Genomic DNA, 11,520 nt, shown 5'->3' on the forward strand with positions numbered 1-11,520 from the left:
TTCCAAATCCAATTTAAATGGACAGGATTTGAGAGGCGCACATCACCTATCTGTAGTCTGTGTTCGCACACAAATAGTATATGTTCCATACATAAGTCCAGTGATTTAGATCAGAAGAAAGTTGTTGATATAATTGCTGATAAGCCTGAACCACGAGGGGGAGGTGGAACAGAGTTGACAATGATGGGACGTAATGAAGCTCTAGTCGTCTGCCCAGGAGACCTCACAATCTTTAGTATCAACCAAAGACTAAGGCACACAATGGAACCGGGAGCACTGTCGGATTCAACTATCCTCATTGCAATGCAGGTCGCCTTTGTGTCATGATTCTGTACAGGATATCATTAATTTTGTCTCTCATTGCCTGCAGCAAAAAATAAAAAGGAGACATAACTTAGAGATGCCAGATTATTCAAAGTAAATAGTCTTGGGAAAATATCGGTCCATACAAACACACGAGCAACGAAGAAAAAGTGAGAATGGTCTAAGGGGCTATACCCTGGCCAACTCCAAATCGATGCAGAAAATTCGAGGACACAGGAACAGGCAAGTAGGCAACCGAGGCAAGCACAAAAGACCGCATCCTCTATATTCGCTCCCAAGATTACAGATGTTTGGGAGGAGAAATCGGAGGATCTGAAGGGGCATGATGACCATGTAGTGGAGGGCCATAATGTAACCGTGAGGAGAAAGAGGAAGATGGCGGTGCAGAGTTTAAAATGGTGAAATCCTGCGCAGACTCCTGGGATGCCTGTTCCCGATTCTAGGGGAGATCGTGGGGAGTGGAAGCGAGTGCGCCACCATGGGGTTCATAGGGAAGAGGAAACGGAAATCAGTAGTGGTAGTAATCTGGTAGAACCAGCTAGTCTACCCGGTCTAGGGCGGAGGTTATAGGGGAAGGAAGGAGCGGTGTGCGTGCGGAGGCGAGGGCGCCGGCGGCAGCGCGCCATCACGCGGGCTGGAGGGAGGCGGCGGCGCTAGGCAGAGGCGGCGGCTAGGGTTGGGAGTCCGACTCAGTCGGCAACAAATATATGTTTATTGCTTAATGATTCTGGTCGATTACAACTTGCTTATATAAGAGAAATCTGCTAATTGGGCTAAACCCCTAATCTGCTAATTGGGCTAAGCCCCTAACTAAGCCTGGTCGGTGGGCCTCCACCGGCGGTAGACCAAACCGGTCATAACATCTCTCCCCGCATGCGCAAACAGCTCGTCCTCGAGCTGGTAGTCCGGATAATGCTGTTGGAACTCATCACACGGTTCCCAAGTCGCCTCCTCAGCCAGAAGGCCCTCCCAGTGTACCAACAAGTGCCAAACATCTCGACGCAGCTGGGCGCGCACCACCTTGGCCGGGCTGGGAAGCAAACGGCCATCTGTCGTCGGTGGAAGTGGTGGAGTGACGTCCGGTGGCGTGCTGCGGTAGGGCTTCAGCAGCCCCACATGGAAGACGGCGTGAATGCGCGCCCCGGCGGGCAGCTGAAGGCGATACGCCAGGGTGCCAATACGCTCCAAGATGATGAAGGCCCCCGCATAGCGAGGACCAAGCTTGCGCTTCGCCCGCGGGTCCAGGGACTGATGGGAGCGGTGCAGTAGGCGCAACCACACCCAATCGCCCACCGCGTACTCCACCTCACGGTGGCGGCCGTCATAGTAATGCTTGGCGGTCTGTTGGGCCTGGATGAGGCGCTACCGCACCTAGGCGAGCATCTCGTCCCGGGTGCGGAGGAGCTCGCCGGCGGCCTCCGTCCGCGCCGTTGCCGGGTCCACCGGCAGAATGGGTGGAGGTGGCCTGCCGTAGACCACCTCGAACGGCGTGGCATGCAGGGCGGAGTGGTATGAAGTGTTGTAGCAGTACTCCGCCCACGCAAGCCAATCCACCCAAGCACGAGGATGATCACCTGTAACACAACGCAAATACATGGCAATCACCTTATTGACCACCTCGAACTGGCCGTCCGTCTGGGGGCGGAACGCCGTGCTGAACCGGAGTTTGACCCCCGCCATGCGGAAGAGATCCCGCCACACATGCCCTGTGAACACCGGGTCCTGATCACAAACGATCTAGGAGGGAAACCCGTGTAGGCGGACGATGCCGTTGAAGAAAGCGCGGGCCACCGACGAGGCCGTGTAGGGATGACCGAGCGGAATGAAGTGGGCGTACTTGGAGAAGCGGTCGACCACTGTGAGGATGACTGACTTGCACCCCACCTTAGGGAGGCCCTCGATGAAGTCCATGGAGATGTCGGCCCACACCTGCGACGGACATCGAGCGGCTGCAACACGCCGGCTGGTCGCAAAGTCTCCGTCTTGTTGCCTTGGCACGTCTCACACGAACGCACCCAATCCTGGACCATAGCCCGATCGCTAGGAACGTAGAAATCGGCGGGGAGGCGGTGGAGGGTCTTCTAGACACCCTCATGACCCGCGGAGTGTGCCAGCAGCAGCACCTGATGACGGAGGTCATCGTGGTCGGGTACGAACACCCGACGCCCATGGAGAAGGAGCCCGTCGACGAAGCGCCATGGGTCATCCAGCTCACCCGCGTCAAGCTGCTGCCGCAGAAGCTGGGCATCTAGCACGGTCGTGGTAGCCTGACGGATGAGGTCGAAGAGGGCGAACGAGGGTCCCGAGCGGATGCATAGCAGCCGCCCCTCCGAGGCGCCCTCGGCAGTGTCAGGCTCGGCGTCGCGGCGAGACAGGGTGTCGGCCACGGTGTTGAGGCGCCCAGGGTGGTACTCCACCGTGAAGTCGAAGCCGAAGAGCTTGCTGATCCACTGGTGTTGTCGCACCGTCGACAGCCGCTGGTCCAGGAGGAACTTAAGGCTGTAGTGGTCCATGCGCACGCGGAACGAGCACCCCCATAGGTAGGGTCGCTAGTGGCGCACGGCCCTGTACCAAGCCAATGAGTTCCTGCTCGTACGCCGCGAGCTTGAGGTGACGTGCAGCGAACGGCCGGCTGAAGTAGGCGAGCGGCCCGTCGCCCTGGTGTAGGACGGCACCGAACCCCGCTCCCGAGGCATCGCAGTCGATGATGAACGGCCTGTCGAAGTCCGGCATCTGGAGCACGGGGCCCGTCGTGAGGGCCCCCTTAAGGGCCTCGAAGGCAGCGGTAGCCTCATTGTCCCAAGCGAAGGCATTGTGCCGCAGCAGGCGCGTGAGCGGCGAGGCGATGAGGCCAAAATCCCGGATGAACTTCCGGTAGTATCCGGCGAGGCCCAGGAACCCACGTAGGGTGCGCGGGGAGTGAGGCGTCGGCCAGGCGGCGACGGCTGCCACCTTGTCTGCATCCATCGCCACCCCGTCGGCGGAGATGACGTGGCCAAGGTAGGCCACCGAGGTCGTCCCAAACGAGCACTTCGAGCACTTAAGGTGAAGTCGTTGCGCTCGAAGCTCGTTGAAGACGATTGCGATATGCTGCAGGTGCTCCGCCCACGATGTCTTGTAGATCAATATGTCATAAAAAACGGCACAAAACGGCGTAAGTATGGGTGGAGGACGTCGTTCATCATGGCCTGAAAGGTAGCTGGCGCGTTGGTGAGGCCGAAGGGAATCACCACGAACTCGAAGTGGCCATGATGTGTCTGAAATGCCGTCTTGGCGATGTCCTCCGGGTGCATGCGCACCTGATGATAGCCTGATCTGAGGCCGATCTTGGTGAAGAACCGCGCCCCGTGGAGCTCGTCGAACAGCTCGTCGACCACCGGGATCGGGAACTTGTCCTTGAGCGTCAGGGCGTTGCGCCACGAGCCATCCGACTTGCGCACAAGCAGCACCAGTGCCGAGAACGGCGACGTGGAGATCTTGATGATGCTCGCGGCAAGCATGAGCGCGCACTGACGCTCCAGCTCGTCCTTCTGCAGCTGCGGGTAGCGGTACGGTCGCACTACCACTGGTGCCGATCCCGGCAGGAGGTGGATACGGTGGTCACACGCTCTTGGGGGCGGCAGGGCCTGCGACTCCTCGAAGATGTCGCCGTGCTGCTGCAGGAGGTGGGTCAGTAGGGGGTGCTCGGCGTCATCGTGCCCGGAGACGAGCTGAAGCTGAGGGGCTGGAGCGGCGCCCCCGAGGCCCTCCCAACGGATGCGGCGGCCCTGGCGCCAGAACGTCATCGTCAGGGCGTCGAAGTCCCAAAGGATGGGACCGAGCGTCCGCAGAAAGTCGACGCCAAGGATGAAGTCGAAGCAGCCCAAATTGATGTCGGCGCACGTGATGGTGAAGTGCTCGTCGTCGATGGTGAGGGGCACGTGCTGGGCCAACCCATGGCAGTGAAGGCGGTCACCGTTGGCCACGGTCACGCGTAGGTGATCCCCGTCCATCGGCTGGAGCTCGAGGCGGCGCATAGTGGCGGCGGGCAGGAAGTTATGTGTGGAGCCCGTGTCCAACAACGCCACCAGGGTCTCGCCATGGATCGTGACCGGCAGCAGCATCGTGCGCTCGTGGCGAATGCCGACGAGCGTGTGCAGGGAGACAACGAAGGCCGTGGCGGCCGCGGGGGTTGACTCGGCCGGCTCGACCGTCGCGGCGGCTGTCTCGGGTGTCGCGTCTGCCTCGTCTGCGTCGACAGTCTCCAGGTAGAAGAGACGTGGGCACACGTGGCCGGGCGTGTAGGGGTCGTCGCAGTTGAAGCAGAGCCCAAGTCGACGGCGTTCGAGCTGCTCCGCCGGGGTGAGGCAGCGGAACGTGCGTGTAGCCGCTGGAGCGGGGCTTGCTAGCCCGGGCGGGGTGGGGCGGGTGGCGGCCGCGGTCGGAGGTGGAGGCCGGAGTGGTGCGTCTTCCACGGGCCGGGGGCACCTGCTGAACCGCCTGGGTGCGACGCTCAAAAGCGCGCGCGTAGTGCATCGCCGTCTGGAGGTCCCGCGGGGCCTGGAGTTCCACATCCACACGGATGTGGTCGGGGAGGCCGCCAATGAAGAGCTCAGCGTGCTGCTGCCCCGTCACCTCGGGCGCATGGCATGCGAGGGCCTGGAAGCGGTCGGCGAAGTCCTGCACCATGGTGGTGAAGGCCAAGCACCCGAGTTCCGCCAAGCGACTGCCGCGAATCAGGGGACCGAAGCGTAGAAGGCAGAGCTCGCGGAAGCGGTCCCATGGGGGCATGCTGCCCTCATCCTGCTCGAGGGAGTAATACCACGTCTGAGCGGCGCCGCGGAATTGGTACGAGGCGAGCCAAGTACGGTCTGAGGCGAGGGTGTGCTGCCCTCGGAAGAACTGCTCGCATTGGTTGAGCCAGTTGAGTGGGTCCTCGACTGATGCGGGGTGGCCTTTGGACACCTCCACCTCAAGACCGTCAAGCCCTCCTCGTGGTCCAATGACACGAGCTCAGGCCAAAGCCATACACCAAGAGGTGAACTCGCTCCTCACTACCCTCGATCTCGGTACCCCGTTGGATGGAATGCTACCTCATGCCGACACGCTTTGTGTTATTAGGTACGAGGTGCATCAAGGTACCGGAGAGGAGGACACACCATGGTCAAGAGGAGGAGAGGAGCAGCTGGGCGTGAAGATGGACATGGAGCAGGACCCGGAGTCATCCGAAGCACGCCAAGGGAGGGAGGGAGCCAGCCGGTCCAGGACCCGGTCCAACCGGATCCCTGACCGGATCGGCCGGTCGGAACCGGATCCCAGGCCGGTGCCAACCGGGCACAGTCCCGGGGCTCAGAAACCCCGTCCGTTCGCCATCCGGCCCAGGACCCGGTTTGGACCAGATGCGCCGACCCCAGGCCCGGTCAGACCGGATCCATGACCGGATCTCACGTTCTGACTCTACCAGATCTGCCCGAGTCGGTCAACTTAATACATGTTCGACCCGTTTCGCCTTGTACCCCTATATAAGTGCCTACAGCGCCCCCTTTACTCTTTAGACATAATCTTGGCTTAAAAAATACTTTGAGCTTTGTCTCCCTAGGGTTAGATCCCCTTTGTATCAAGGCTACTCTTGTTGAGGATTTGGCTACTTGTGATTGAGATTCAAGTGTGCTCCACTCTCTCTCTCTCTCACCGGTCTCCATCTCCAACCCCGATCTCTCATCTCGGAATTCTACCTCGCGTCTCTTCCGGGTTGATTCTATTGGCGTGGTCCATCGAGCCACGAGGGTAAGATTCGATTGTATCGGGTTGGTGAGAGTGTGTTTGTTCTTCGTGTTCTTCGTGTTCTTCATCCTCTCCCTCTTTTCCCCTCTTGATTTCGGGTCAATCGCGAGATCGGGCCACATCCTAGGTCCTAGACCGCATCATATGGTATCAGCAGCTCAAGGTTACCGCGAATTTGACCCCCAACCACCCAATTTTGTCTCTAAAAATTTTCCAAAAAATCCCCAAAAATAGCCCTAAATTGCCTTTGGATGGATCTACGATTTTGTTGAGTTTTGAGTGGTTTTGATCCGTGGATTTGGTGTTGTTAGTGTTGATCTACTATTTCCCCCACCTTTTAGCCTCCAATTCCTTCATTTCCCTTCGATTTGATCTTTTGGTTTTGGTTTGGGGACGAACAAGAGACAGAAAACGACCAGCCGGTCCAGAAACCGGTTGACCGGCCCCCAAACCGGACAGACCGGTCCAGAAACCGGTCCGACCGGCCCCCAGACCGACCCACCCGGCCACGCATCCGGTCGACCGGCCCCCAGTCCGGTTTCAGCCAGATTTTACTTTTCGATTTCCACCACCACCATCGCAGGTCTAACTTGCACTTTCCCCTTGTAGCCCTCTTCTTTTTGCGATCTATCCCACCGAGCGAAGCTTTTCGAGCGTTGCGAAACATTGCACGAGGACCCGACCGTGAGGGTGTGACATCGAGCATCAACTCTGCTAATTGCTTTTTCCTTTTTTTCCGCTCACTCCTTGGTTGCAGTAACCCTGTTTATCCCGTGTGTGCGTTCCACAACTTTTCCGTGTTTATAGTGATCTCCACTTTGGCACTTGATTTCCGTGTTTATAGTGATCTCCACTTTGACTACGCACTGTCAACGTCAAGCTGCCGAATTTTCCATCCATGATGTACTGCAAGTGCCGAAACCACACGGATGGTAGTGGGCTTGATCACAAGGTTGTATGTGTCATCGTAGTCAATGCCGTGATGTTGTTTAAACCTCTTGGCGATGAGACGCGCCTTTAACCGATCAACGAAGCCATCAGGTTTGTGTTTGACCTTGTAGACCCACCGACTATCAATGATGTTGAGGCCGCGCCTGGCAGGTACCAAGCGCCAGGTCTGATTGCGCTGTAATGCCGAATATTCTTCATCCATGGTAGCCTTCCACGCTGGAGTCTGCAAAGCAGCACGAACTGACGAAGGCTCGCCGTCCATCACACGAGCAGCAGAATAGGTGACTCCACCATCTGTCCTCTGTTTGGGCACTGTTTTACCAGCAAGAAGACGCGTTTGCATCCGATGCTCACGATCAGGAGCAGGTGGAACAAGCACCACCTGAGAGGAGGTGGACGATGATGACGAGCTTGGTGCAGGCGAGGACGAGGGAGAAGCAACCTCTTGGGCTGAGGTGTCCAGCGTGCTTGAGTTCGGCCCAACATGGGCCGCATCACTGTCCGCAGACAGCCCAGCATGGGGAGGCTAGGATATGTGATCGACGTGATCACCAGGGACGCCAGCTGCTGGAGATCCTGCATGAGGAAAAACAACAGGGTTTTGCACATCGATACGATCATTAGTACAAGAAACAATGTTGCCAAGATCAAGAAGGGACTCATATGTGTAAGATGGAGAATTTTGAGAGAAATCGAGCCGAGAAAACGGAAAGGATTGTTCGTCAAAGATGACATCCCATGAAATATAAACCCAGCCCGTTGCTACATCAAGGCACTTATACCCTTTGTGATGACCACTATAACCAATGAAAACGCACTCCTTGGATCTGAAAGAGAGTTTTCGAGCATTGCAGGGACGGAGAAGGGGCCAACATGCGCAACCAAAGGATTTAAGCATATGGTAGTTTGGTTTGGCCTTGTCACCTAGGAGGCGCTCGAGAGGAGTGGCATTGTCAATAACTCGCGTGGGTAGACGGTTTATAAGATAAGTGGCAGTGCAAAATGCTTCATCCCAAAACTTAAGAGGCATAGATGATTGTGCTAAGAGGGAAAGTCCCGTTTCAACGATGTGCCTGTGTTTCCGCTCGGCGGATCCATTCCGTTGGTGGGTGTGAGGACATGAAATGGTGTGAGAAATTCCAGTGGAGTCAAAGTACTTGTGAAGACGACGATATTCCCCACCCCAATCAGATTGTGCCCCTTTAATTTTGTGATTAAGAAGGAGTTCAACATGTTTCTGACATTTGAGAAAAGTGTCCTCAACTTCAGATTTAGCGTGGAGGAGATAAACCAAGAAAAATTTACTAAAATCATCGATAAAACTCAGTATAGATAAGTTCAAGTGGAGAAATTGACACATGTCTAGAAATCGAATAAGGGAGCTGATGGCTCTTAGCAAGTTTACACGCATTGCAAACATTTGCATGCTCATTATTACAAAACAATAAATTGTTCAATCGTAAAATGGATTGCACTACTTGAGATGATGGATGTCCTAGGCGCCGATGCCATTGCTCTTTGCTGATCCTAGCGGTGAACATGGCACACTTGAGGGCGCTTATTTCTGATGACTCGATAGGGTAAAGTCCTTCCTTACACCTTCCTCGAAGCAGAGTTCTCCCCGTCTCCATATCCTTGATAAGAAAATAGTGAGGATAAAATACTATGAATACACCGTTATCTTTAGCAAGTTTATGAACTGGCAAAAGATTTTTGGAGATTTGGGAAACTCGAAGGACATTTTTAAGGACAAGAGGATTGGCAACAGTGTTAATTGAACTTTGACCAGTATGGGTAATGTGCAAACATGTCCCGTTGCCGACCTGCACGCAATCATTGCCGTTGTAGCCATCGCGCGTGTGGAGACGCTCTAGGTCTCTGGTGATGTGGTTGGTCGCTCGCGATTCCATGTACCAGGAGGGATCCATCTGGTAGGAGGTGGAGGCATGGTTGGCGAAGTGGTGCTCCTCCTCGCCGCCGTAAGCGTGGTCGAAGCGGCTGTAGCAGCGAAGGGCGATGTGCCCAACCTTGTTGCAGATCTGGCAGACCGGGCGCGATCCACCAGTGCCACCGGAGTGGCCACCGCGCCCTTGGTTGCGGCCTCCATTGCCACGACCTCCATTGCCATGGTTGCTGCCGCCATTGCCGTCGCCACCGCGGCCGCCATTGCCGCCACCACGGCCTCCATTGCCACTGTTGCCGTTGTTGCCACCATCGCGTCCTCCATTGCTGCGGCCTCCAGGGTGGCCACCAGGGTGACCGCCATTGCCACGCCCCTGGTTGCGGCTGGTGAAGTTGGCAAAGGAGCCGCCACCGATGGTGTACTCGGCATCTTGGATCTCGTGGCGATGCTCGTACGCCAGCAGGTGAGAGTAGATCTCATCAAGCGTCAGATCATCCTTGACTGCTGAGCGGGGTGACGAGGGAGTCGTAGTTGGGGCCAAGCCCGGCGAGGATGTAGGAGATCACCTCCTCCTCTTGCAGGGGCTGGCCGATCGCGACGAGGGTGTCCGCCAGCATCTTCATGTTGCGGAAGTAATCCGCAGTAGAGACTCCTTTCTTCTTGGCCGAGGTGAGTTGCGATCGGATTTGGATGACCCGCGCACGCGACCTTGAAGAGAACATGCGCTGCAGAATCTGCCAAGCAGTACGCGCTATGGGCGCGTTCATGATGTGCGCGAGGATCTCCTCCGTCACCGTGGAGAAGAAACCGCTCAGCACGGTCTGGTCACGGATGCACCAGGTTGCATACTCAGGGTTGACAACCTCAGCACGGCCAGCATCAGTGGTGGTGAAGATGGTTTCCGTCGGAGCCTCGATGGACCCATCGATGTAGCCGATCAGGTTGTGCGTCCGCAGGTGGGTGAGCATATGCGCTTGCCACATCATGAAGTTGGAGTTTCTCAGCTTGACGGTGACCGCGGCGGTGGGCGCCATGGCGTTGGTGGAGGAGGAGGAAGACATTTGCCGTATGGGATCTGATACCATGTAAACTTACAGAAAGATTGGAGAAGGCGAGATGGCCCTCAGGATCATCTACCGCTTGAATTTATATGTCAATGATTTGTACAAGGGTTCAGCTAACAACCGTATAGATTGCATCTACAGCTGACGATCATATCATATACAACAACCTCGTATCTATCTGTAGCTAGAGGCTAACAAACTATGCTACACAATCTTAACTGTCTAACACCCGCTTCTTGTCGAGGCGTTGGAGAAAGAGGCGCCCCGAGGCTGCACCACGACGATTGGCTTGGTCTTCGGGACGAGATCAAGGTGCCATCTGAAAGTCAGCGCCGGTGGAGCAGTGTAGCAGCGAAGATGGCTCCGGCTTGTGGACAAGCATCGGCCTTGCACACGATGAGCTGCTTTGTGACTATGAAGACTGCAAGGTGGAAGGGCTCCACGCGCTGGTCAACCACCGATGTGGTGACGCTGCGATGAAGCCTGTTTGCTATCATATTGGTTTCCTCCAATCCCTCACCTAAGCGTTACAAATAACATATGAATAATTAAGCACAGGGCTTTCGCTATCTATGTTTACATACAACCAGGCACATGGAGCCTGTAAGGGTCTCGGGGTCGGGGTTATATACAGGCTTCTGTCCCTACAGCAATGAATATTACACAAATAAAAGCATGAAATGTGTGAGTACATCACAAAACAGTTTTCCACGAAAGTCTGCATAAGCAGAGACAAACTAATCATCACAAACTTTGCACCGTGCATGTGTATTGCATTTCTTACTTCCTTTTTTGCTCTCTTTAATTAATTGGGTTCATGTTTCCATATAAGAGAAAAGAAACCACGATAAACGTGCTGCCGAGACATTTCCACACTGCATGCATGGGAGAGCGAATTAATCGATCTCATTCTCCATTGGCAGGTAGTGAAATATCTAGCATACAGATTGTATAATACACTATACAAGCTGGAAAAAGGTGGCAATCAGGAACAAATCCGAAAGATAATTTGTCAGTTTCCGTTTCTTCATCCAGTTCATGTTACATTCCAAGATCAAACGGCAGTAAACATGTGAGACATATGTAGAATGCATGAGATAACAAATTAATTGAACCCAATCTGCGTTGGCTGAAGAATTGAACTATATACCATACATATTGTATCATACACACGGTACAAGTAGCTGAAAAATGTGCAACCGAGCAAAAATCAAAAGGAAACATTGTTGCAGGTGAAAAGTTTTTTTGACAATCAATAACTTATATTTATATTAGTGAATAATACATGGTAGAGGTACATTGATTACAAAACTAAGTCAAAAATAAAAGATCAAATCTTAGAAGACTTCAAACTCTTTATTCTTTTAAGATACAATCTTATAATTTTCTAAAGGAAGCCACATAAGAATGATATAGATGCTAAATCATAAACCTGTGAATATCAGAGAAGGTTCTCTCATAATTTTAGTTTCAGACGAAATGACAAGGCTATGGGCACGTGCAGCTATTGTAGTA

General features: G+C 54.6%; 1 protein-coding gene across 1 annotated transcript; it reads right to left on the reverse strand.

Annotated features, from left to right (window-relative positions):
* Nucleotides 1-2,405: 2,405 nt before the first annotated feature.
* Nucleotides 2,406-9,304, reverse strand: LOC127347982 (uncharacterized). The gene is made up of 8 exons (XM_051374107.1): nt 9,087-9,304; nt 8,862-9,036; nt 7,537-7,614; nt 6,995-7,420; nt 4,714-5,205; nt 3,555-4,652; nt 2,896-3,438; nt 2,406-2,801 (listed from the first exon to the last, which is right to left on the reverse strand). Exons 1-8 carry the CDS (start codon nt 9,302-9,304, stop codon nt 2,406-2,408), a joined length of 3,426 nt encoding a protein of 1,141 aa, XP_051230067.1.
* Between the last annotated feature and the right edge of the window lie 2,216 nt (nt 9,305-11,520).

Source organism: Lolium perenne, chromosome 4, assembly GCF_019359855.2.
Source record: "Lolium perenne isolate Kyuss_39 chromosome 4, Kyuss_2.0, whole genome shotgun sequence".
NCBI lineage: Eukaryota > Viridiplantae > Streptophyta > Magnoliopsida > Poales > Poaceae > Lolium > Lolium perenne.

Excerpts from the sequence above, each read along its gene's own strand:
- LOC127347982 (XM_051374107.1), bottom strand. The coding sequence starts at position 9,304 with ATGGCGGTCACCCTGGTGGCCACCCTGGAGGCCGCAGCAATGGAGGAC. Across the intron at positions 5,206-6,994 it reads GTGTGGTTTCGGCACTTGCA|TTCTTCCGAGGGCAGCACAC; the intron begins GTACATCATGGA and ends CAATGCGAGCAG. Across the intron at positions 3,439-3,554 it reads ATGGCCACTTCGAGTTCGTG|ACATCGTGGGCGGAGCACCT; the intron begins GTGATTCCCTTC and ends TTGATCTACAAG.